This window comes from Toxotes jaculatrix, chromosome 16 (assembly GCF_017976425.1).
Source record: "Toxotes jaculatrix isolate fToxJac2 chromosome 16, fToxJac2.pri, whole genome shotgun sequence".
Classification (NCBI taxonomy): Eukaryota; Metazoa; Chordata; class Actinopteri; family Toxotidae; genus Toxotes; species Toxotes jaculatrix.
Window position 1 is genome coordinate 6253508 of NC_054409.1, and position 24314 is coordinate 6277821.

General features: G+C 40.8%; 2 protein-coding genes and 1 long non-coding RNA gene across 3 annotated transcripts; 1 reads left to right on the forward strand and 2 right to left on the reverse strand.

Moving 5' to 3' along the window:
- Positions 1-871: 871 nt before the first annotated feature.
- On the reverse strand, positions 872-10501 carry LOC121195716 (spindlin-1). Its single transcript, XM_041059349.1, has 8 exons — positions 10366-10501; positions 6195-6296; positions 5233-5338; positions 4767-4815; positions 4414-4549; positions 3961-4078; positions 3580-3813; positions 872-3469 (listed from the first exon to the last, which is right to left on the reverse strand). The coding sequence occupies exons 3-8, from the start codon at positions 5270-5272 to the stop codon at positions 3270-3272; spliced, it is 777 nt and encodes a 258-aa protein (XP_040915283.1). The 5' UTR covers positions 5273-5338; positions 6195-6296; positions 10366-10501; the 3' UTR covers positions 872-3269.
- Positions 10502-13791: 3290 nt separating this feature from the next.
- zmp:0000001301 (rab9 effector protein with kelch motifs) lies at positions 13792-20586 on the reverse strand. The gene is made up of 18 exons (XM_041059767.1): positions 20525-20586; positions 20118-20190; positions 19940-19979; positions 19754-19832; positions 19575-19663; positions 19323-19469; positions 19094-19145; positions 18856-18956; positions 17372-17457; positions 17152-17233; positions 16964-17049; positions 16756-16843; positions 16490-16538; positions 16244-16334; positions 14970-15070; positions 14737-14821; positions 14300-14404; positions 13792-13979 (listed from the first exon to the last, which is right to left on the reverse strand). The coding sequence occupies exons 1-18, from the start codon at positions 20584-20586 to the stop codon at positions 13875-13877; spliced, it is 1521 nt and encodes a 506-aa protein (XP_040915701.1). The 3' UTR covers positions 13792-13874.
- On the forward strand, positions 18638-22802 carry LOC121196004. The gene is made up of 3 exons (XR_005895528.1): positions 18638-18979; positions 21260-21329; positions 22640-22802. It is a non-coding gene; the product is annotated as an uncharacterized LOC121196004 (long non-coding RNA).
- Positions 22803-24314: the final 1512 nt, after the last annotated feature.

Here is a 24314-nt window from a genome sequence, read left to right on the forward strand (position 1 = left end):
CTAATACCTGAGGGTGAACCACGGCGGAAAGAAAACAAAGCACGCCACGTCAGGTTTTCCATTAACAATAAAAATTATTAACATACATTTTAAAACATACAAAAACAAACAATACAAGGCAGAAGGATGATAAAAGGCCAATGTCATTCCAACATTAACAACAGTAATCTGTTTTTAGTAGTGAAATGAACAGAATGAATGGACCAAGTCTTTGTAACAACGCGTTATCTTGTTAATTAAAATAGTGCCTGCTGAGATGATCACAATCATACTTCTCCTTAAAGAAAAACAAAACACATACACAAGTGCAGAAATCTACAGATCTCTTAGTCCGTCTTTTTTCTTTTTTTTCTTTTTTTTTTTTGTTAAGTGCGGTTATAGTAAGAGCTGTAATCTGCCTCGGCAACTAACTACATCACAGGAAGCACACAGACTGAAGGTTTTACATAAAAAGAAAAACAGTTCTGTGCATCAAGCTGAACCATCTGATTGCTTAAAGACACTTTTTCTTTTTTAATTCTTATATTTGATCACCAGTTGCTGTCGCATTTGAAAACGTACAACCTCAAAAACCAAATAGCAAATTGCAGTCAATTATTTAGCCTCAAAGTACAAGTGCAAAATCAGTACAGAACACGTGTTTATGAAAAACCTTCTGTCTTGAGTAAATTCCAAATAAAATAAAGAGTACATTTGTGGAAAAAGGAAATTTTAATCTTCACTGCTTGTTAATCTCTTCATATACTAAACACAACCGACTGTGTCCTCTCTTACTGCATACATGCTGTGGAACAGACCGGATCTTCTCCACGGGCATCTGACAGGATGGCCCGGGAGAACATCAGATCTACGCCACAAGGAGTCTGTAATATTTTGGTTTGTGTGTAAATACAAACTGGGATACTTCTGTTTCAGTAATAGTTGTTTTTTTTTTTTTCAGCTGACACATAGGAGTAAACTGGAATCACAGGCTTCCAACGCTGAACATCTGAACTGTCTCACTGATCCCTTCAAAACCGAGAACTCGACGGTTTCGCTACAGTGGATTTGTTTTTCTTGTCGATTCTGGTGATGTTAAAAAGTCTCACACAACCGTCAACTGCCCCAGGAACATTCTCCTCGTCTCTTGCTCCAAATTTTTAAGGTGCGTTTAACCACAGTTTTCAGCTCCTTAAATCCTTTGTGTTTCCACGAATTGTGACATTTAGAATCCATCAATGCGTCCGATGTTCAAATGAAGGAAGAGGAACCTGTGAAACTGTAGATCTGAGTGTTTGTCCATCCGTAACAAACCAGGTAACATTAAAACAAATTGCCAAGGACAGAAAGGGCTTTGGCCGAGTTTCAGTTTCGTTTCTCTGTCCTTTTACTCCTTCACTGACGATTTAGAAAAGATAACACAAGAGCAATTCCAAAGGCTTTAGTGAAGTCACAAGAAAGCTGTCCGATTGTCTTTAACATCAAACAACTTCACGACAGGAAAGGATTTTGGCAATGATCGAAGCAAAAACAAAAAAGCAAAAAAAAAAAAAAAGTTTTAACTGCAGATGCCTTTAGATGATGATCTGTTGACCTTCTTCATCAATGTTCAGTTGAAATTGTAAAATGGAGCCTGTGTAAGTAGCACACTGTGTGATGAAGAAATCTGTCTTGCTTTGTACAACGAGTGAAACAGAATCCCACTTCAGTCGACCCCCACTTTCACAAAAGGGGGAAAATTAGGGTTTGATATTTTTAATAGCTACTCTTTCAGAGATGCCCCCCTGGTACATGACAAAACCTTGTTTGAAGGTTGTTTTTATTTTATTCTTTTAGAATTTATTCTTTTAGACTGTCTCTAACTTTGAGGTTAAACTGGGACCAGTACCTTTTCACTTCCTGTCTTATGGATCTCAGTTGTTTGGAAGCCCAGAGGCAAAAAAAACCCAAAACAAACAAATGCAATATTAAGAATGGCAAACTCTTAGGAAATAATCACATTTATGAGATTAGAAGTTCTTTTAAGTTTATGATTTAAGTAAAGATTTTAAGTAAAGATTTACTAAGTCAGCATACCAATACACAATCAGAGATTTACTTATTCAACATTATGTAGCAAAGTAAAAGGAAAAATGATTGTCTTACTTCACAATCCTTAAATATAAAGTCAAAATTATTAAATGTATTATTTCAAAATTACAATTTCTTAAAGTAAACCATTTTAACTTACTAAGTCACAATTCATTTTTTTTAAAGTCTCAAAGTTAAAGTTAACTGTAAAATAAAAACATGAGTTAAAAAAAAGTGAATCTTTTTTTTAAAATATGACAGGTGAAATTCTTTGGACTTGATCGTTTTCATTTAGAAAGTCGCAATTTTTGACTTCTTGTCTCATAATTTTGACTTAAAGTGAGTATTTTTGTTTTCATCATTTCTAACTATTCATCTGTTATGTTATGTTTTGTTTTTTTCTTTTCCTGGCAGAATTGGGCTTCCATACAGTTGTGATCCAGTCCCTGGTAGATGTGACAGATGAGCGGGATTACAGAGGTGATCCACAACAATGAGCTGTATTCTCTGTTCTTGTCTTAAACTGTTCCAAAAACAAACACGAGCTCATTCTACATCGCGACAGCAGCTGCTTGTTCGTCTGGTCTGAGAATTCACCTCCTTCCAGTCTGTCTTTTTGAAGCCCCTTCCACCACTGAGCACCGGACTTCACTTCCTCACGGGGAGTCTCCTTTTAGCTGATGTAGGAAACATGACAATACATTTTTGAAGACTTTCAGTTTGACCATGTTTCCTCTGCAACCAGCACACTGGATGAAATCAGACACCAAAGATGAATTGGAAGATTTCATTTCTTTAGATGTGAGGAGGTCTTGGGAAATCATGAACAAATTTTAAGAGATTCTAAAAATCCTCCATCTCGTTTCAGCTCTCGTTTCAGCTTCACAATAGATTGCTGTCCAATAACATAATGTTTGGACAGCTTTCCTTTTTTCAGAAAGGTATTAAGGGGCTTCAAAAAGCGTAGGACCTTGTAAGGGGGACGCAATTTATTTTTTTCTGTTTTAAAGGTCATAGATGAGAGGCTTCCACTTCACCAAGCCCACTCTCAGCAAGTATCTATCCTGTGTTCTTCCGCAGCAAGAATTCTTTTTCGAGCTTTTGTTTTTGTGTTTGATGGACTGAGGGACAAGCACTGGATCAAATGCTTCAGATGTTTCACCATGTGTTGCACTTTGTTTCTGTCTCGGGGGGAGGGGGCTCAGGACGTCCGCTAAGTTTTACGAAGTTTTCACCAGGTCGTAAACGTAAATGAGGAAATCGTCGTCAAACTTGATGAAGTAGACAGAGGGCTTGGCCTCCACCTGGTGGATGACCATGCCCGTTCGTTTGCCGCCGTCCTCTTTGGCGTACTCGACCTGTTTACCCACCAGGCTGTCCACCACCTCGCCAGGTTCCCTCTCCGTTGGAACACTGTCGTCTGTAGAGAGACAGAAAGAGACTCGTTACCAATGATCTTAGTGATATCGTCGTCTTACTTAAAACAAGAAAAACAAAGACACAGGTAAAAGGACCCATCTTCTCACTCACTGGAGTCAGGCATGATGCGCAGGTCTCCTTCTTTATAGTCGTCCAGCAGCTGGTACATATAGAGGACAGGGTCTTTCTCATAGGTGATGTAAAACCAGGTGGTCATGATGGGAGCCCGGGCCAGCACCATCCCCCTCCACTCCTCCTTCGGACCCTCCTCCGTCTCAAACATGTGCTCCACTGCTTTACCTATCATGGCATCTGCCAGGCTGACGTCTGTCAGACGGGATTTAGCTGCAGGGATTAAAATAAATACTCATATATAATAAAAATATATACATATTATAATACTAATAATATATATATATATATAATTAGCATGTAGCACGTTATGTTTGTGGTCAGTCAGTCAGTGTGATCCTGCTCTGAGTTCAGCCTTACCCAGTCTGTCAGGGAGCACCTCCAGCCCCTGAACCCTCTCATCTTTATGAAGCTCCAGACCATAAACACAGTCGAACCCATCGTACTTTATCAGATAGAGAGCAGGGTTCACTGGGACCTGGTTGAAACACAAAACAGTTGAAACCCAGTTGAACGCTAGTTTTTCTTTTCGTACCATCCCTCTCTCCTTTAATTATACAGTATTGTGCAACAACAATACACGTTTTAGTTTGCTGGAAGCGGGCACCGGTGTAGCAGTGAAGATACTGAGCTCAGCGTAGGTGTAAGCAGATAGAATGAGTTCAACATGCTCAACAAGGACTGCCTGCATAGCTAAAGAAGGATTGTAAAATATAAAAACGTGACTAGGAAACAACTTCTGTGCCTGAGTGAACTCGTGCAAAGCTCCATCAGTCCCTCATTCGATCGCTAATTACTCAGCTCTTTGATTACCTGGTCGAGCACCGTTCCTTTCCAGACCACATGGCCTCCTCCCTCCTTCCACACGTGCTGGATCCTGCAGCCGACGATGTTGCGTCGAGGCTGCGACAGAACTTTGGTGGTGGGACCCAGGCTGCTCTTATGTTTCCTTTACAGAAATATGAAACGACCTGGTCAACATTATCTGCTCCGAGACTGTTTGTTTGTTTGTTGCTTGCGTTTTGATCTGCACCTGTCTGATACCCTCATGTGGCAACAGAAACATTATCTTTTATTCTAATCTCACATTTCCTGCAACAGGAAATTTGAGTCAGAATATATTGGCCATGACAAAAATAAATGAGCTGCAAAGCATCTTAACTCACTTGTGGGGATTCTTTTTCTTCATCATATTTGCAGAAACACCTGCATGCCCTGGGGGGAAAAAACAAATCACGGCACATTTATCAAACACCGTGCGAATTACAGCTTTCTGCCAAATATAAAATGGTGGTGGTTGCATGTGTTCTTGTCAGTTCACTGCAGCTCTCGGATGCTTCATATCACTGCCGACCATTTTTAGAAGCATTTTGATTAAAGTGAAAACCTCTGCATGTTGTGTTACAAGCTTTTCCCAATTCATGCAAGTGGTGCTGTAATGTTAAGTGCTTTTCTCTCTGTCTTCCAGGTTGGTCTCTATGCAGCAAGACTGTAAGTTGATTTTCATAAAGATGAATGGAAACCAGTGGAAATCCATCAGAAAGCAAATACTACTACCACTGAGTTGCTGCATGTTTAATGTGTGACATGTTAATATCTTTGTGTGTCCTGGCAGTGAATGCGGCCTCTGACCTGTATCAGCTGTGTCTCTGTGTCCCGGAGTGTTCTTCATTCATCTGGAGGCAGAGAGGCAGCCAGGCTGCCCGGCCACACAGCTACAACACAAACCTGTCCAGGGCTGAAACAACAGAGGGGAGAAAACAGAGAGGTGAGGAATAATAATACATTTTTTTTTTTTTTTTTAAACTACCATGCACCCCCTGCTGGTTTGGGATCAGATCATCAATAACCTTTACTGGCATCTATGGGTGAAAAGCAGGGATTACAACAACATCTACACACAGTGGCTTCAGAAAGTATTCAGACCTCTTCATCTCTGGACCCTTCACTGTGTTGTACATTTAATTTTACATGGATAAAATTGCCATTTTCCATCAGTCAACAATCAATAACCCATAATGACAAAGTGTAAACATGTTTTTTGAAATTTTTGCAGATTTATTGGAAAAAAAAAATCAGAGCCTGAAGTTTTACATTTACAGAAATACTCCCGACTTTTAATTCAGTATTTTGTAGAAGCCCCTTTGAAGTCCCTTCTTCCTGAAGCCACTGTATGTCCTGGGCCTGTACCAGGAAGCAAGATTAGTGGGTTCATTCAGTTATTTGGCCTCATCTCAGGTCGTCTGGTATCATGAGGCCAGCTTACTTTTGTCCTGGCTAGATCACCATGGTAACCTACGCTGCCCAAGAGAGCCAGACTAAGTTCATGAAACAGACCAAAGCACGTTTAGAATAACTTAGCACAAAAAACGAGAAAGCCGGGGGAAACTACTAGTCAAGGAAAGAGAATAAATAGACCTTCCACCAACTCAACTCAGAGCTGGTTGGTATTGTTGGTTGGTTGGTCAGGTACTGAAAGCTGGCACCAAACATCGGGTCAGATTTTAAAACATTCTTTACATATGAAATCCTAGTTTTACAGATTGTACACTGTATCTTATCTTGTACACATACACACACACACTGTATTTTACCCAGTCTTCAGTGTTCAGGTACGATGATGATGAGATGTTTAGCTCTGTTCTGGGTTCTCAGGAGTCAGGGTTCACGTCTGCAGGGCAAAACCAGAACCAGACCTGTGACAGTAAAACACAAGGCAACAAAAACTGTGAGATGATCGATCTGAAAACATGCAGAAGGGTCACAGTTATGTCTTATTTCACTGACTTTCAGTAAAAGACAGCAGTAAAATAAGTTACAACTATAGATCTGTAGTTAAACTTTACTCATTTATGATCAAATGTTATAATGAAGTTTCCTACTTCAGTCATGTGATGACAACAGAGACACACAGAGAATAAAGGGGGATTATAAGATGCAGCTGGATGCTGTGGAAAAGCTTTTATGTAGAGCCTACATATATATATATAAACAGCATATATGTGATTTATGTAATTATATTATTAAATGTCCAACTATGCATGTGACCAAACTCTACCTCACATGTCGTGGTGCAGAAGGAAAAACAAAATGTGGATTTTGTGGAGGAGTAAGAGAGCAGTGTCGGTTCAGGCCACAGCAGATCAGCCTTCAAAAGGTTTCATGTCCTGAACATGAGACTTCAATTATTGATCAGTGGAGCCTGTGAGGAAGGCCTGCAGTGTATTATTTATCTGTAGGCAGGGTGTTATGTAACACATCTGACCCTCTAACTGCTCTCTGTCCCCTTCACTCTCTGCTCAAAACCACTGACCATAAAAACCTTCCAAGCACAGTTACTAATGCGAAGCAAAGCTGAGAAAATTACAAATTAAAAGTTCAAACTAAGCTACAACTGTTCTGTTGTTGGGTCATATGAGACATTCCCTTCATGTACCCTCATCTTTTACACCTGAGATAACTGAAATCATCTCAAACGCAGCCAAATCTGAAGCCCAAATCCAACTCGAGACCAAAAGCTATATTTTTTTTCTTAGTACAAACTGGCTAGCGATGCATGGACACAAACAGTACAGTCAGGAAGACAAGGTGAGAAATTTCTCACTAAATTACGTTTAAGCTTTACACAGAAGCCGTCCACCAGAAACACAATACTAAATACGGGTTCAAGTCAGGTAGCAAGACGAAACCAAAAAGATATCACACAGTCTCAGTTATCAGCCACATGAACCACGAAAAATATATTTCCCGGCTCAAAGTCTTTACAAAACGTTAAGTGCTGAGATAATTAAATGATAGATCAATTAGTCTATCAACTAAAAATCATTCAGCAACTATTTTAATAAGCAGTTTTTTTTTTTTTTTTGTTTAAGTCTTTATTTTTTCTTTTAACAAAATGCCAAAAATTCACTGGTCCGACCTTTTCCACTGTGCATACTGCTGGTTTTGTTTGTACATTCACAGTATGTATTCAACATAAATGGCTTTTCAGTCTGATGACAGGTTCATAACAGCACATCTGAGGAAGTCAGCTTGAGCTTTGGGACAATGTGATGGACGTTTTTTTTACTAAATTCTGATATTTGCAAGATATTCAATAGATTTCATCATACAGTACAACTCCACAGAATGAAAGTGATGGAAGAGCAGAATGAAAATGGAAGCTCATCTACTGAGCGTTTGGTTTGCTTCAACAATCTCTGTGACTCCGGTTTCATGTTTATTAGTGAACAGATCTCAAATATAGTTATTGTAGTGGGAACAATTAAAGCCAGCACTATTACTTTAGGCTTTGGTAAACAGCTAAAGCTCCAGCTTTCAAAGAATGGGTAACTGTGATGGCAGAGATGAAATCCTACGAGTCTATAGTGAACACATTAAAAGGTTGTTTGGAGGTTTTTTGGACCTATATAAAGACTGATGGGGAGCCTGTTTAGATTTCCAGAACTGCCCAAAAACCTCATGTGACTGGGACACGTTTTCTGTTTCCTTTGTTGTGGACTGAGCTTCACACTTCTGTATGTGCTACTTGTTTTCATCCATTTCACTGTTATTTGTTTTCCTTGTTTTTGCTTCTCCGCACCGTGTCTTGCGGTGGTGTTTGCGCCTGAGATCCTCAAGTGATGTGGATGTTTTTCTGTTTTTTTTTTTTTGTTTGTTTTTTTTTAGTGCTATGCTCCAGTGCTTCCCGTGGAAGATTTAATAAAAGAAAAAGAATTACAGCAGGTACAGCAAATGCTTGGTGAAGGCTTTGCAGGGTTTGTGACTCACACACACTCCTGCTCTGCTGCTGGTTACCTGCACAGGAAACTAACCTACCAGAAACATGGGAGACATTTTGCAGTGTTTGGCTGCAGCTGGTGGTGATTTCCCTCCCGTTGCCCCGAGCAACACATGATTAGTCATCTGTTGTCAAGAGGGGCCGAGCAGTGCTGGACACGAATGAACGGACAGAACGTCATTCTGTCCGGTGTAACTCTAATGTACTGGGACCAGCGAGGTGGAGTCTAGTACCAACCTGGGAGCAAAAGTAGATCATTCTTTGCACACACTGTACGAGCTCAGGATGTGTGTGTGTGTGTGTGTGTGTGTGTGTGTGTGTGTGTGTGTGTGTGTGTGCAAAGAACTCTGGACTGAAAAATGTATCAAACACTGGACGTTTCAGTACCCCCCCCCCCCCCCCCCAAAACATCTGGATCATATCAAGTCCCAGAATTGCCCAAACTGTTAAGACGGTGAGACCACGGCTCCGTGGACCAACAAGTACAATAAAGCTAATGTGTATTTAAAGATTACTTCTAGTACTTTAACACTGGATCTACCAATTCTTTTCAATATGTTTCTCTATTAAGAAAAAAAAGAGAAACCTTTTAATGTATTAATTTGACATAAAATTTCAAGCAAACTGAAGCTAGCTAATTGAAACCACTGAAAGCTTTTTATTTTTAAACCAGTTTCTGCAGTAATGTAGTACGGCCTGCCAGATAAATTATCTATGAATACCTTCGACTGCCCTTCATTTGTCATGTGACCCTCAGCTTGCATCACAGAGGTCCCTCAAGACTCTACCGAGACGAGGGGACTGGTAACACCAGTGCTAACCTGTGGACGCAAACATTTCAGAGACATTGTCTCAACATCTTTTTTTAAAATAAAAACCAAAGCTATCAGCAAGGAAAGATGCCACTAAGTGTTAAAGTGGGACAACTGGGCGATTTGGGTGAAATGAGCCTTTAAAGAGAATGAAGCCTGTGGATGCAGACTGTCTTTGTTACAATGGTGGGAAGACAGATGTGCTGCAGATGTGTTGAAACAATACATTTTCCAGGAGCCGCACGAAAAACAAAAACGCTAAAAACAGACAGGAACACAGTTATAACCGTGTACGACTCTAATCTTCAGTTACTGTTCAGCAGGAGACGAGCATCAGCAGCTCGTGCAAGTGGGTTGTAGTTTTCCCTGCAGGATCATACTTGTTAACCTTTGCTTTGATTTGGTTACAAGTTGGAAAAGGGGGCGTAGCTGTCAGTGGACTACAGCATTCAAATTATCTTTCAGTAACTCACACATACACACACACACATACAAAAAAAAAAATCACAGTTGTGCATGCTTTATTACTTTATTGTCTGCATTAGAATGAAAAACTGCAGCATTATGCATCTGTGAAAGACTGTGCCACACCAGAGTCTGTGTTAAAAATACAGTTTTTCACTGCCTTCAGTCTGCACTCTGACAGCTGTTTTAGCCCCCTTTCTTTTGTTTCTTTCTCTTCCCTCTGCCTGTCTTTCTCTGTTAATACATGAGGTTGCTAGTTTGACCACCACCTAGCTAACAGGCGAGGTTAAAAAAAAAAAATCATAAATATACTGTCATCATCTGCACTGACAAACGACCAAGCAGGTTCTGCAGGGCCAACGTCAGCCATGTTGCTCGCTTTCTTTCTTTTTTTCATCATTATTATACACAGCTCCAGATCAGGTGAAAAGGGGGGCGGATAGGGGCCTCAAACGAGCGGACAACGGGCTGCTGTCCGACAGTATATCTGCGGAAAAGGCAGAAATATCCCAGACAGAAAGACAGCAGCAGACTGGGTTAGGTCTCTGGCTGTCTGCTGCTGCTTCCCCCGCCCCTCCCCCGCAAGACCAACCGTCGGCGGGAGAACGCAACTGACAAAACGAGCGCTCAGTGTGTGTTGTTTTTGGCTGTTTACCTGCGGGCTGGCTAGCTAGCTAACAGACAGGTGTATGTTTGTTTCTGTCTTACCGTTATTGTTTTTTAAAAATGGAGGTCGAAGGGGGCAGCGGCGGGTTTTCTCGCCTCCTGCTGTCTGTCCACAGAGCCCGTTTCGACTTCACAGGAACCAGCAGAGACTCCACAGCCATCTCACCGTGGAAAGTTAAACCAGACACGACGAAACGTGACACGTCCGGTCAAGCCTTTCACAATAAAAGCGTTTGTGCCTTACACTAGACAAAGACGAGATGAGAGTAAATGCTCCAAAATATATGACAAAAGCAGGGGTAGCTGGTACCCTGTGGCCACTAATGTAAGGCATCTTTAAAGGAACATTTAAAAATATCTTCTAAAATGAATTTTGTTCTGTTGTTGTCCTTAGAACCAGATGAGAAGATGGAAATTAGTTTTATCTCTGTGCATCCAGTGGGTAGGTCCAGACTTAGCTCAGCACAAAGACTGGAAACAGGGGAAACTGCTGGTCTAACTCCATTTCATAGGGAAAAATACTCCTTCCATATGTTATATCCTGAGAATCGAACAAGGGTGGTGGAAATTTAAATGTAAATACGAGATGTGGTTTGGCAGAAGTGAGCTTTTTGTTCATCAACAAAAACCAGCCAAAGCCTATTTCAAACCCAGAAGGGCATTCCAGCACCTTCAGTTAATAAGAACATAAATCTGTTTGGCAGTTTCACACATGATAATGTCAAACGATTTCATTTTCATTTTCTGCAGCCTGGTTCCTTTCAGCTGATGCCATCCACATACTCTCTCAACAAATCAGGAAGTAATGTCACAACACGGCTCCACCCCCACACTCCACACACATCCCTTTTTTCATTCTCATCCATAGTCAAACTGACCAATATGCATAAAAGGACCAGGATTTTAATTTATATGTTACCAGGTCTAAGTTAAGGTTATTAGAGAAGTGCACAGAGCAAATCATTGTTATAAAATAGAGAAAAACAAACCCTGACAAATATTAAGAACAAATATGGAAGAGGTGAGAGAGAAGTGAAATGTAACACAAAGCCCAAGCTCAGACTGGAGACCCAACTCTTATTTTATTTTATCGCCTCTTTTCCGGTCGTATTGCCGTGAGCGTGACGCTCTTCACTTTCTCTCCCCGCCCCTGCCTGTCTCTGCCAAATAGTGCAACTGAGAGGAAATACAAAGACACAGACTGGCGCATTACGCTGTTTTTCCTTGCTTAATAGTGATCCATCCTGGTGTTGAATGCGACAGTGGAGGAGACAGACAGACAGACAGACAGATGAACAGTCAAAAAGACATAGAAAGATGGGCGTGAAAGAAAATAAGACATGCAACAGTTCAGGCAGTTCATTCAAAAATAAAACGACTTATCATAAATATAGTGTCTTGGCTGTTAAAGCAACATTTTTCTTATTTTATTCCTCTTCTCAGAGCTGTGATGCTACTCTGTTAGTTGGGGGAGTTTATTGTGCCATCATATTATGTTGGATTGATCTAAATAACCCCATACCATTGTTTTGTCCATGTCTTTGTTCAGTCTGAATGTGTTGCTGCTAAGACACAGTGATGCAGTTGTGTGGTTTTTTTTTATTATATATATTTGTAATGTCTGAAAAGTAACAGACAAATGAGTTCAATTCTGTAAATTTTCTCATGAATAGCAGGTTGTACAGCAAACGCTGGGTTTTGAAACTGGAAATTTACTGGAACCAAACACTTTTCATCGCCGTGGTTAGACTGAGACCTGCATCCACTTTTGGGTGACACAATAGAGAAGTTCATGCATTGACCAGAGACCAGAGACCAGAAAGCATGAACATGGAAGAATCACGAACGAGTTCTGTACCAGAGAGAGATTCCCCAGAGACAACTCCTGAGACGGAGACCAAGTCTAAGGATCACGATGGACCAGCCTAAAATTGATCCTTCTGCTGATCCATCTGTTGATCGAGCTACTGATTCGTCTGTGGATCCACCTTCTGATCCATGTACTGATCTATCTGCTAATTCTTATTCTGGTCTTCCTGCAGATCCTTCCAATGATCCACCTGCTGATCATTTTACCAATCCGCCTGCGGATCCACCTACTGATCCAGGTACTGATCCATGTACTGATCCATCTACTGATCCATGTACTGATCCATCTATTAATCCTTGTCCTGGTCCACCTGCAGATCCTTCTGTCCCTCGTGAGGAGTCTACAAACAAAATGCCACGCTCTCAAGAACCAAAGCCAGGAGGTCACCCAAGCCAAACGTCTTGTTAACCAGACCATGGAGGGACTCATCTTTTCTCACGCTTATGAGAAATGGAAGTCGTGATTACAAGATAAGTTCTCCTTTCTTTCTTTGGTCTCTGGTGGTTCAGAAGAGTCTGTGTGAGAATCTGAGAAACTGCTCTGAGATTCTGGAATCTTATAGTGATGTCACCACCAGTTGTGAGGACACTTGTTGACATAATGCTTTCTCTAGCCCCTGACCCTGACCCTGACCTAAACCTGATTCTAACCTGAGTCCTAAAACCAAGTCTTAATCCTCAAACAGGCCTTTAAAGGTATATCAGAATAAAACAGCGTGACATGACTCATGTTGACCTTATGTCATATCTGCAGTTCACCCACATGTATAATGTGCGTGACAGATGCATCTCATTCTGCTGCCAATTCTGCTGCATGGCCTGCAACAGCTGTGCAGCCCCTCATGCTTCAGTGGTTTGTCTGAAGATGCTGCAGACAAACAAACAACTGATAAATGACTGAGAGTCGACAACAGCTGGTAAAAGTCCTGTTGTCAACTCTCTGCTGGAATCTGGTTTCACAAACACTTGTTGTACAGTGGAGCTGTCGTTATTTACCTCTGTTTGCTAAAGTTTCCATTCATACTGCTGCCACTTGGACCGGAAGAAGCTGAGCATGTCTCACTATGTAATGATAACCCCTGACTTTTACCTATTTCAACAATTCAGTTCAATACTTTCAGCCAAGAATTTCTGCCATTTATCCATTTAGATAATTCACTGATCCACTATTTTTAGCTACTTCAAATCTCAGTGTTTAAACCGCTCGCCAGCTAATGTCACCACCCTCAGGTGCAGCATGTGGTGTTCAGTTGTTTCATCTGACTCAGTGTGCAGATAGATTTTTTTTTAAATCAAATCATCATTTTTATTTTTATACCCGCAGGCGACTGCAGAGGTACTCCAGTTATAGAAGTAGCTCGGTTTGAGAGGGGAATCCGTGATTTACGCCGTCTGAGCTTTCAGTCTTCATTATGAAATTCTCACATTCTGATCAATCAATTAATCAGTGAAGTTATCCTTTTCTTTTACAGTTTAATTATCACTAAAAGATAAAAACTTTTCGTATTTTTAATTGTATTTTTATTGGAGGTTTACTTGGACGTTTTATACATATCGAACACTTTCAAATATAACTGACACATTGATATCTAACCCACTCCACCCCCATCCGGATGAAAGACAAAAGGCAAAGGGTCAAGACCATCTATCTGTCTATCTATCTTTCTATCTATCTATCTGTCTCACATTCCTTTGAACTGCTGCATGATGGACAGAAGATGTTCGCTGCGTTTCTGGATGCTGCTCTGCTCGTCCTTCAGCCTCTCCTGCTCCAGCAACATGTCCTCCTGAGGAGACAGACAGACAGAGAGAGGGGAGGTGCTATTTAAATTTAATACTCCCATATTTCAGACAGTAAGTCACTGATGACTCTGCCAGGTGCTGAGATTTTCACTGTGCAGTCCCCGATCCAGTCTCAGTTTAGTTTAGTTTAGTTTCAGTTTTAAGGACAAAAAGTCCTGTAATTTCCCCAAAGAAAAAGGCAGCACCTCATGTCTTGACCATTTTGGTGAGGACATTTTGACCTGTCCTCACAACCACAGAGGGCAGTTTGAGGGTTCAGATCCGATTTGTTCAGATCCGAGTGTGTGTGTGTGTGTTTACTTACTCGGAGTCTGCAGAGCTCCCTCCTCTCTCTGTCGTTCTCCTCAGCCCTGGCTCGGAGCCAGGTCTCATTCTGAGAGCGATGTCTGTCCAACATGTCCTGCAGCTCCTGACACAGACACACACACTTTTTTTTCTCAGTACTACAAACAATAAAATAATTATACTGATTAAAATGAAAGATTAAATTAGACTACAGTATACTAGATTAGATTCCAGAAAATAAAATATATTGGGTTAGATTAGATCATTTAGGGACAGATTACATTAGATTTGGATTAAATTAGAAAAATTGGATTGTTTTACAGTAGAATAAATTATTGCACATTAGATTAGATAAATAGAATGGACTGGATCAGATTAAAGTTAACTAGATAGAAATGATTAAATTAGATTAGCGACAGTTAGCTGAGATTTGATTGGATGAAAGCAGTGATGGACCTGTTGCTGCTGTTGTCTGTGGGCATCATGAGCTTCTTTCTCCCTTTGCAGAGCAGCAGCAGCTTTAGATAACTCTGACTTCTCTCTGGACAAAAAGACATTTAGCTGTAAAAGTCAATACAAGGTTGGTAGTTATATGGACAGATGTTTAATTAATGAAACTGTCAGTCAGATCCAGAATTGTGACCAGCAGTGTTAGTCTTATCCAAAATGGTGGAAACAGTCTTAGGTACCGATCCAGTTTCTGGAACTCCTGGTCCAGCAGAGTGAAGGCGGTCTGGATCATTTTCATGGCCTGATCTCGAACTGCACTGAAGTCTCTGTGGACAAACACCTGCAGGAGGACGCACACACAAAATCATCTCTTATATTATGAGTGTGAGCAGAGAGCAGCTGCTGCTGCTACTGCTACTACTACTGCTACTGCTGCTACTACTACCACTACTACTGCGACTGGTACTGCTACTGCTACTATTACCTGTGACTGCTACTGCTACTACTGCTATTAGTACAACTACTACTACTGCTACTGCTTCTACTCTTGCTGCTACTAGTACTACTACTATTACTGCAACTACTACTACTGCTACTGCAATTATTACTACAACTAGTATTGTTTCAACTGCCACTGCTACTACTAATACTACAACTACTTCTGCTACTACTACTGGTATTACTACTACTACTGCTACTGTAATAGAAACAGCTACTGCTACACCTAAGGTACTGAAAGAAGACACAGGGTGTTTATAACCAGTCCAGAGCATCTTCAGATCAAACAGCTTCTGTTTCACTTCACTTCTTTCAGATAAACAATAATTATGACACATGATAATAAGCGACAGCCCTCTCTGTTTTGTTACACAATGAGATTGGACCTGAAATCTTCAGCATGTGACAGCAGAGTTCCTCTTTGGGGAGGGCGGGGGGGTTTGGGTGATGCAGGTTTTGTGTTTCTAACTGTTCTTGTGCAGCTTCAGAGTTTCAAGCTTAAACTGTGTTCACTGGCTCAGTAGGTCTCTCCCTGCCTGCACCTGCACCTCTGATTGGCTTTCGCTCTCCTCCACCTCCTCTCTCCGCGTCTTTTTAATCAATCAGCTACAGAGCACTTCATCTTTGGAACGCGGTAAATGAATTATTCTGAATGTTTCATCGCTGATGGGACGAGCAAGAAAACAGCCTAATGATCATCATGCACTCACATGCATGCGACCATGGGAGATTTTAACTTGCACGCTCTCAGAAAATGGTTTCAGCTACAGGTAGAGTTTCACCTTGCTGCCACCCAAAAAAAAAAAAAAAAAAAAGGAACAATGATGTTGCTGAGTGACAGATGCACCAGCAGCAACTTACTGTCTGAAAGCTTTACTATTTCTACTGTTACTACATCTGCTACTGCTTTTACTTTACTGCTAAATTTTTCTCTGGAGGCTCTTACACGTCTTAACCAGCTATTTAATTCTTTCCCTTTACAAAGTGTGTGTGTGTGTGTGTGTGTTGTTGTCACTTGTGCAGTAGCTGCTGTGTTCCTGGACAGGCTGCATGGAGCAGACTCGCTCAGCTCATAGCGGACGTTGGGGACCTTTGTGGGGGTGAAGCTGTTAACGGTGGAAACCAGAATGAAACCAAAGTGTTAAAACTGAGAGACGAGAGAACAAACGGAGCATGACATAAGACTGAAACTGCAGACACACACACACACACCACACACAAAGATGAAACAGAAATGCAGGTGTCCACAGCAGCTGCTGACCTGTGGCTGAGTCCCTGAAGACCAAACTCTGACAGAATCTCCTTCATCACTGGGGAGAAAAGGTTGTTTTGTTTTGTTTTTTCAGTTTTTTCCAGAACTACTTCTGTCACTTTTCGGTCTTTAGCTCCTCCGCTGGTAAAACACTAAGAACTGTTATATCATCCATATGTTTTTTTTCTTTTTTCTTTCCAACACTTTTCAAACTGCAGCCTCTGGACACCAGTGTTAAAAGTTATTTTAGAATCAGTTAAACATGAATAATACACCTGGTTGTCTCTCTGAGGGGTTGATGAGCTTCATCACCTTCAGGTCATTAAACTCCTGCTCTTCATTCTTTCCTCCAAACACATACAGCTGTCAACCCAACACACACACACACACACAAAGTATGTTTTGTATTATAAGACACAATGATGATAAATGCACACAATGATGTAACAACATGAATATAATGTTATTATGTGGCACACTGACATGACTGTGGAGGATGAAGGCTGTGTGTCCGTGGCGACGAGCCGGAGGAATCCCAACGTACAGCGGAAGCTTCCACTTCATCTTAGCTGGAGAGACGCAGTGTGAGATAGAGCATAAGTCAGTCTTTAGAGTTTATTTAGAATAATTCATCCTTTTATTTATCAGTTAATCTGCAGTGTCTCGCTCACCAATGCTGAGTTTATGGATTTCGTTGGACGACGTCACTGTCCCGTCCTCATTTGTGCTTCTGCCACCAAACAAGTAGATGTCCTTCATGGGATTTGATGAAGAGGAAACGAGGAGCATTCAGTATCATGAAAGAACAACAACAACAAAAGTTAATCCAATGCAATCAGACTGTAGAAAGACTTCAGATGAATTGTGTTTTGTGTGTGTCTGTGTGTGTACTTTATCATGGTGAGCAGTCAGTGTTTGTCTGGTACAGGCTGCAGGTGATTCTCCCCTCACCTCCCATTTCTGCCATATCAGGTCCTCTAAAGAACAGGGCAGACACAAAGGTCAAAGGTCAGGGTCTACTGAATAATCTGTGGAGATAAAAATGTTAAATCTGAGGTTGTTAAAGGTTCACTGAAGCATTTTGAGCTCATGTAGTGCTGTGGAGCTTTTTTCTATGAGCAGGACCTTGATTTGTTTGAGTAGTGCAGGAAGGTGAACATGCACGTGTGTGCACATGGATGATGCAGCACACACTCCTGCCAGTGGTTTCAAACTGTTTCACTGGTCTACCAGTGGCATGATAAGCAGCATTGCACCAACAAAGGCAGGAAAGAAGAAGATTGCAGCATCAAGCACCATGGATGTAAACAATGCTAAAGTTAAGATGCCTAAAAATTTTTTTTTTGCAAATGTTTTACGAGAAAAAAAAGGATTTAACACTGTTCGTCTGTTAGAGCTTAAGATTACACACAGTGTGTTCTGTCATCACCAGCTGCTTTCTGAACCCTTTTGTTTTGAACTCTTTTGTGAACATTTGGACCTTTTTGGACTCTGGTTTAGTTTAAGTTCTGTTAGTAGTTCCGGTTTTATTTTGAACTCATAGCTCTTGTGTATCTTGTCTTGTTCTACTTCCTGTCTTTGTCGGGTTTTCCCTCCTTTTGTGATTGTCTGCCCCGCCCTAATTGGTGTCACCTGTTGTCCATTACCTCATATATTTAAGTCTAGTTGTTTACCTGTGTTCTTTTCAGTTGGTCTGTGCCTGTATCTGAATCTGTAGCTGTGTCCATACCTGAGTCTGCCCGTGTCTTTACATGTGTTGGTTCCCCATATTGATTCCCCCTGTTCATTCGTGTACCTGCGCCTTGTGTTTTTCCTCCACCTCATGGACTTACCTAGGTTACCTGTTGATTTCAGTAAGGACATTTGTATTTTCATTCCAGAGTCTTTTTCTCCTTTGTTAATGATTTTTAGTTGTTTAAGTTTTGTTCTCTGGCCTTGGAATCTCCCCGTGATTTAGAGTTAACTAAAAGACTTTTAAGTTTACTCATCACCTTGAGTTTGGGTCCTCTCTTCCCTCGTGTTCCCGGTTGCCTTGGACGTGACAGTGTTCTGATGCATAACCTTTAAACTTTTAAAAAGTCTGAACTGACTATATCACATTAACACCAGACATAAAATATTATGTTTCTACTGCATTTATATAAAATTCCAGTAGAACTTATGTTCATTTCAAACCACAATCTTGACATGTATGAAGTAAAACATGTCATGAAACCCACTATCTTTAACATTCAAACTGGCAGTGAAACATAAACACCCTTTGATTTCAATGAAATCACTTCTCACACTGTCTTTTCCTGTGTGTGTTTATGTGTGTGTGTAGGTGTGTGGAGGCTGAACCACGTGTGTTTAGCTGTGTTGGAATCAGCATCTACCTGTGTTGAGGACGTGGAGGTCTCTACAGAAGTCTCCACCTGCTCCGTAACCTCCGAACATGAACACATGATCTCCAACCAGGGCGAAACTCTGATCACACCTGCACACACACCACAACGCACAGTAAGTGTCAGTGTATGTTAATATTAATAACCTGCATATGTTGGATATCACAAACTCAGATTACACACTGAGTGACAAGAAACATGCAGTTTTCAGTGGAACAAAGTGTCTCACAGAGCAGGAGGCAGTGATCCACTGGTTTTAACGGGCGTCCAGGTGAGAGACACTGAAACACAGCCAGTCAGAGTGTTTGAGCTGTAGATACAGAAACTAGTTGTATTATTATTATTATTATTCCTTTTACCAGTAAAAAACATCTGCAGCCTTTCTAAGTTGAAATGGAAAAAAAGAAATATGACCATCAAGGTAGTAATTCTGCGAGTGTATTTTTAATTTCCTGGACCTGTGCTGAAGACCAGGAGGTCGTCGGTTGGACTCCCTCCCAGAATGCCTCCATACACATAGATGTTGTCTCCCACCACAGCAGAGCTGTGTCTGAGGGTCCTGAGGGTAATACCTCCAGTTGCTAAGCAATCCCAGGTCAGAGTCACTGTCAGAAAAAGGAAATACCGTCACTGCCATGTTTGGCTTTAGTGATGGAGGGGGGGTGGGGGGGTCTTCATCTCCTCCTCCATCTGTTGTGTAACATCCTCACCTATGTCAAAGCTGTGGACTCCTGGGAGACACTCAGTGGCGTCAGGGCTGGACTCTCCACCGAACAGATACAACTTGCCTTTCACAACACTGAGGACAACAAGACAAAGATATAACAGTACTGTCAAAGCTAGTGAAGTGAGTAAGAAGTCAAGTTTAGGAGTCAGTGTTGTAGTTGACCAGAGAGTGTGTCCTTCTCTGGCTGAGGGAACCTCTCCGCTCTGAGGAATCTCCTCCCAGCTCACATCATCAGGAGAAACTACAAACAACAACAAACCCTCTGATTAACCAGGGACCAGTTTGTAAGACCACTGTCCACTCCTTTAATATCTTTGGCACACGTGAGAATAAATAAATCATTTGTACCTGTTAACATGTAGAAGTCATTGAAGTAAACAAGGTTGTCCTCCTAAATAAAGGAGAAAAATAGTACCGTCCAGATTTCAGTCATGTTTTACTGTAAGTGTGAAGCAGGCTGCTGTTTGTCAGATCTGCCTGATTGAAAAGGGCTTAAAGAGGAAGGAGAAGAAGAAGTTCAGATCACCTTCTGGTTGATGCTGGAGGCTCCTCCGAACAGGAAGGCGACATTTCCTGCCACAGCTAAAGCATGTCCATACCTGTGGAAGACGACAGGAACATTTCCATTTTCATCTGAACACTACTCGATGTAAAGTGCGACTATTTAACGTTTAATGAACAGCAGCCGCTTTGGCCATAACTGAAAATTAGAGGTAAATGTTAAAGCTGGCAAACCAGTGCAGTGATGTCAGTCTACTGTATCTGAAGCCATCATTAGCCAGTGCTGTCCACTGGTCATACGTGACCAAGTGAGGCTGTAGTGTAGTAGTTTGGGCTGTGTTTCGCTGCTTATGTATTCAACTGTGTCGAGCTCTTTGTTTGTCAGAGGAAGAAGGTTTTCTTTTTTCTATGTACAAGAACAGAGTCACCCACCTGGGACTTGGGGCTTCTCCCCTCATTTCTTTCTCCAGCCAGTGACCGCTGGCTAATGCCATCTTCACATCCGCTGTCTCACACACACACACACACACACACACACACACACAAGTTGGGGTTTTTTTTGTTTTTTTTTTAACTCTTATTGTTTTTCCCGCTCTGTTGCTTTGTGTTTCAGTCAGAATATCTGCAGGCTAATTTATTAGATTCAAAGTTAAATGTGCTGAACATGCAAGAAGATGATTGGTTGTCAGCACCATGTGACATTAATGAAGCATGGCTTGTTTGGCTCATAATCCCTGAACTGTGAGTCAAAGAAGCCCTGGTGAAACATTGTTTTTATCACTATTCCTACAGAATTTCATGACCTGTTTCACATAATCTGTCATCACTTTTAAACACGTTGTGCTGGTGCAAGTTACTGATGACAGATGTCAACTCCCGAGTGAGTGAACCTGCAAAATCTGATGACCTTTCGCCTCTGGGTGGTGCTACAGCAGCATGATGAACTTAGATGAATATAGCTTGATTCAAACTAATAAATATTGTACATTTTCTGTCATAAACATAACAGATTTTGAGGATTGTGTGGCCTTGGTGGGCATATTAACTCTAAATGATTTGCAGTTATCTTCATAAAAACAGCATCATCAGGGTGAAGCCTACCTGAGGTCTGGGTCTGTCAGGATGTTAACGTCTGGGTTTTCTGCTTCTGTTGTCGTTTCGGTGAAGCTGCACTGAGCCACAGATCAGTCATCTAAGCTCGCAGTCCAACAGCTGTCCTCTGCGTCTCATCTTACAGGTAAGCCACACTTTCCTCTGCAGGTGCACTGTTGCCTAGCAACACCTCCAAACATACTGCTGACTAAAGCAGGCAGGCATCTAACAGGACAGAGTGAGAATAAAAAGGGAGAATCTGTTGTCATGGTAGCTTTGACAGGAGAAAAGATTGTGAGAATTACTCACAACAACTAATGGAGCATATCATTAAAATACAAGACCAACAAATAATCCTCATTATCAGCAACAGTAACAGGGGAGGAACAAAAAAATAACAATCCACCAAAAGATCCTCACAAGATCACTACATGTCTGTAACAAAGCTGTACTGGCTTAGTCCCTATGTGACAATTAAATTCATGATCACTTTCAATCTGGCTTTGGAAACACAGCACTGAAACAGCAACAATACAAATAATGAGCTTAGAGTCAGAGCAGATGACAAAACATGATCTGATTTGATAAATTGATAATCTGGATTTAACCCTGGATTTAACCATTGCATTCAATATAGCAGATCATAAGGTTGTTCTAGACAGACTTGTGAACTGGTGTGAAAGCCTTGACAACTGAGCCTCTAGAGAACATGTTAGCCTTTTTGGTGTTCTGCAGGGTTCGATTCTTGGTCTTTTATTATATATATATATATATATATATATATATATATATGTATGTATGTATGTATGTATGTATGTATGTATGTATGTATGTGTGTGTGTGTGTGTGTGTGTGTGTGTGTGTGTGTGTGTGTGTGTGTGTTTCCATGGTGTAAATTGTCATCAGTCTTTATCTGTAGACTCTGATGCACTGCACCCCATCGTAAATTGCCTCCGCAGCGTGGGACAGTGGATGATTCTTAAATTTCATGAAGACAAAACAGAAATTCTCATAACAACAGAGATAAAAGATTTTTAGTAAACTTGGAAGTCTGACACTTCAGATCAAGTGGAAGTTAAGAATAATAATTTAAAAAAAAAAAAAAAAAAAACACTGGGAAATGCCAAAAAGATTAGTCATGCTTTTGTATTTTCTCACCTGGATCATTGTTATGCACTTTATTCAGGATTGCCATTTTCTAGACTTGCCACTGCATAATAACCTGTTGTTATTATTATTATTGTTGTTGTTATTGTTATTATTATTAGTAGTATTATGAGTCCTCAATGTAAATGTTAGGTGAGTTATTTTCCACACAGACCTTTAAAAACATGTAAGGACCTCTTGTTTTTTTTTCCCAATGCATGCTGGGATAGTGGATGCCTGCCACCTCTGTGAACCCAGTATTGATTAAGAGGAGGAAAAATCTGACATCATCTTCTTATTGATGTTTAGAGACGGAGCCACAGTCCGGACTCTGAACCAGCCTCCGAGCTTCACACCGTCTCCCTGACAGTCTCAGCCTCTGCTGATTGATGATGTAAGACGGTCACGTTTCCCACCGTCACCACTCGTTTTTTTTTTATCATGTTTTATTCACACAGAGACACACACATATACACAACCACAGCTACTGACACGTGACAAACCGGAATGCTGTTTCATTTTCAAAATAAAAAGCATATATTAACAAATTCGTTAACACAGATTTCAGACTCCTTGATAAGAGATTGTGAATGACGCATTTAAAGGCGGTTTGTAAATGTAAAATTAGAACCAAATCAATTGTGTTTGTAAATGTATTGGTGCATTGTTCTCTTTATCTAGCACTTTGATTGTAAAAAGCGACATCATATTTCCGGTCTGGTTGTAACTGTTTCTGTCCAGCTTGACATAGCCCGTCTCCCCCCTCCGGCTCCGGGCCAAGAGATGCTGTAACACACTGCTCTGTGTTCTCAGTCTGTTTTTCACTCCTTCTGTGTTAATCTCGTTTTCAGGGTTTATAAACCAAACGCACCCTGTCCGGGTCTGTTTTCTGCCCCGTTCTGCGGGTTCAGCCAGGTACAGACCCGGATCAGGTCTTCAAGAACCCGTGATGAACCACACCACATTGACCACGACAAGTTCTGTCAATGAGACAGGATATAAAAGGACCTGCCTTTCAAAATAAATGGATGAGGTTATTTAAGTTGACCAGGCTGTAATGAGTCCAGGACGAGTTAATATGCGCGAGCTGCCAACATCCACTGCTGCTAAAAAAAAAAAAAAAAAGTTTAAATCAGACAGTACTGTTTCTGACCCATAGACAATTAAAAACTTTTATATAGCAACCACTACTGAGGCTGTACTGGTATTGTTCATGGATTGTGAGTAATTATTAATGGATAAATTAATGGACTGTAAATATTAATGTCTATGTGCTGGATTATCTACAGGGTTTAAGAACTTTTAAAGGGTTAAATATATTTTACCACTTTATAGACAGTGGAGATAATCAATGATCAGTTAAAAAACAAGAAAAAAAAAAAACAGTTCAGGTCAGTGGTTCCTGTAATGTAATGATTTAAGCTCCTTCAGGATATTACAGTGTCTTAATGGATGTCACGTTCAAAAATGTGCTTAAATTGTCAAAGTGCTTTTGAAATTCAAGTGTTTTTAATGGTTTTGGGGTTTACTCTTCAAATTAAATAATACATCTAGGGACTCTGTAATTTAGACTTTGTGTGTTAACAGAGGTAAATGAATTATTGATCAGGCATGTTTTCACTGGTTTTTCTTTCATAGAATTAAAAATCAGTTAAAGGACTCACAACTCATTTCTTTACCACAAAGAAAACAGTTCTTCCAAACAAATTAATCTAAACTGTGGTAAAACCAAACAAATGCACCAGGATTTCTCTGAAAATATAGATATGAATGTTTCAGTAAGTAAAGACTGGTTGGATAAAACCTCTGTACTCAGTATTTCGAGTGTTGCGAATTGTAGAAATTCCTCTTTTGTTCAGAAAAGAAGCGCAGCTCAAACCGGAAGTCCTGTGCTGTTTCCGTCTAACTTGACAGTGGGTGATCTCACCAGGCGATCCGCGAACTGACGCGCGCACCTACAGCGACAAGTTGTGCATCTAATCTG

What these genes read in the sequence shown, in the direction of transcription:
- LOC121195716 (XM_041059349.1), bottom strand. Translation starts at nt 5,272, where the DNA reads ATGAAGAACACTCCGGGACACAGAGACACAGCTGATACAG. An exon ending in AAGAAAAAGAATCCCCACAA is followed by an intron (nt 4,550 to 4,766) that starts GTGAGTTAAGAT and finishes ATTTCTGTAAAG; the next exon opens with GAAACATAAGAGCAGCCTGG. An exon ending in AAGGAACGGTGCTCGACCAG is followed by an intron (nt 4,079 to 4,413) that starts GTAATCAAAGAG and finishes TGTTTCAACCAG; the next exon opens with GTCCCAGTGAACCCTGCTCT.
- zmp:0000001301 (XM_041059767.1), bottom strand. Translation starts at nt 20,586, where the DNA reads ATGGCATTAGCCAGCGGTCACTGGCTGGAGAAAGAAATGAGGGGAGAA. An exon ending in AGAGAAGGACACACTCTCTG is followed by an intron (nt 19,664 to 19,753) that starts GTCAACTACAAC and finishes TGTTGTCCTCAG; the next exon opens with TGTTGTGAAAGGCAAGTTGT. An exon ending in CCTCCTGGTCTTCAGCACAG is followed by an intron (nt 19,146 to 19,322) that starts GTCCAGGAAATT and finishes GCTGTGTTTCAG; the next exon opens with TGTCTCTCACCTGGACGCCC.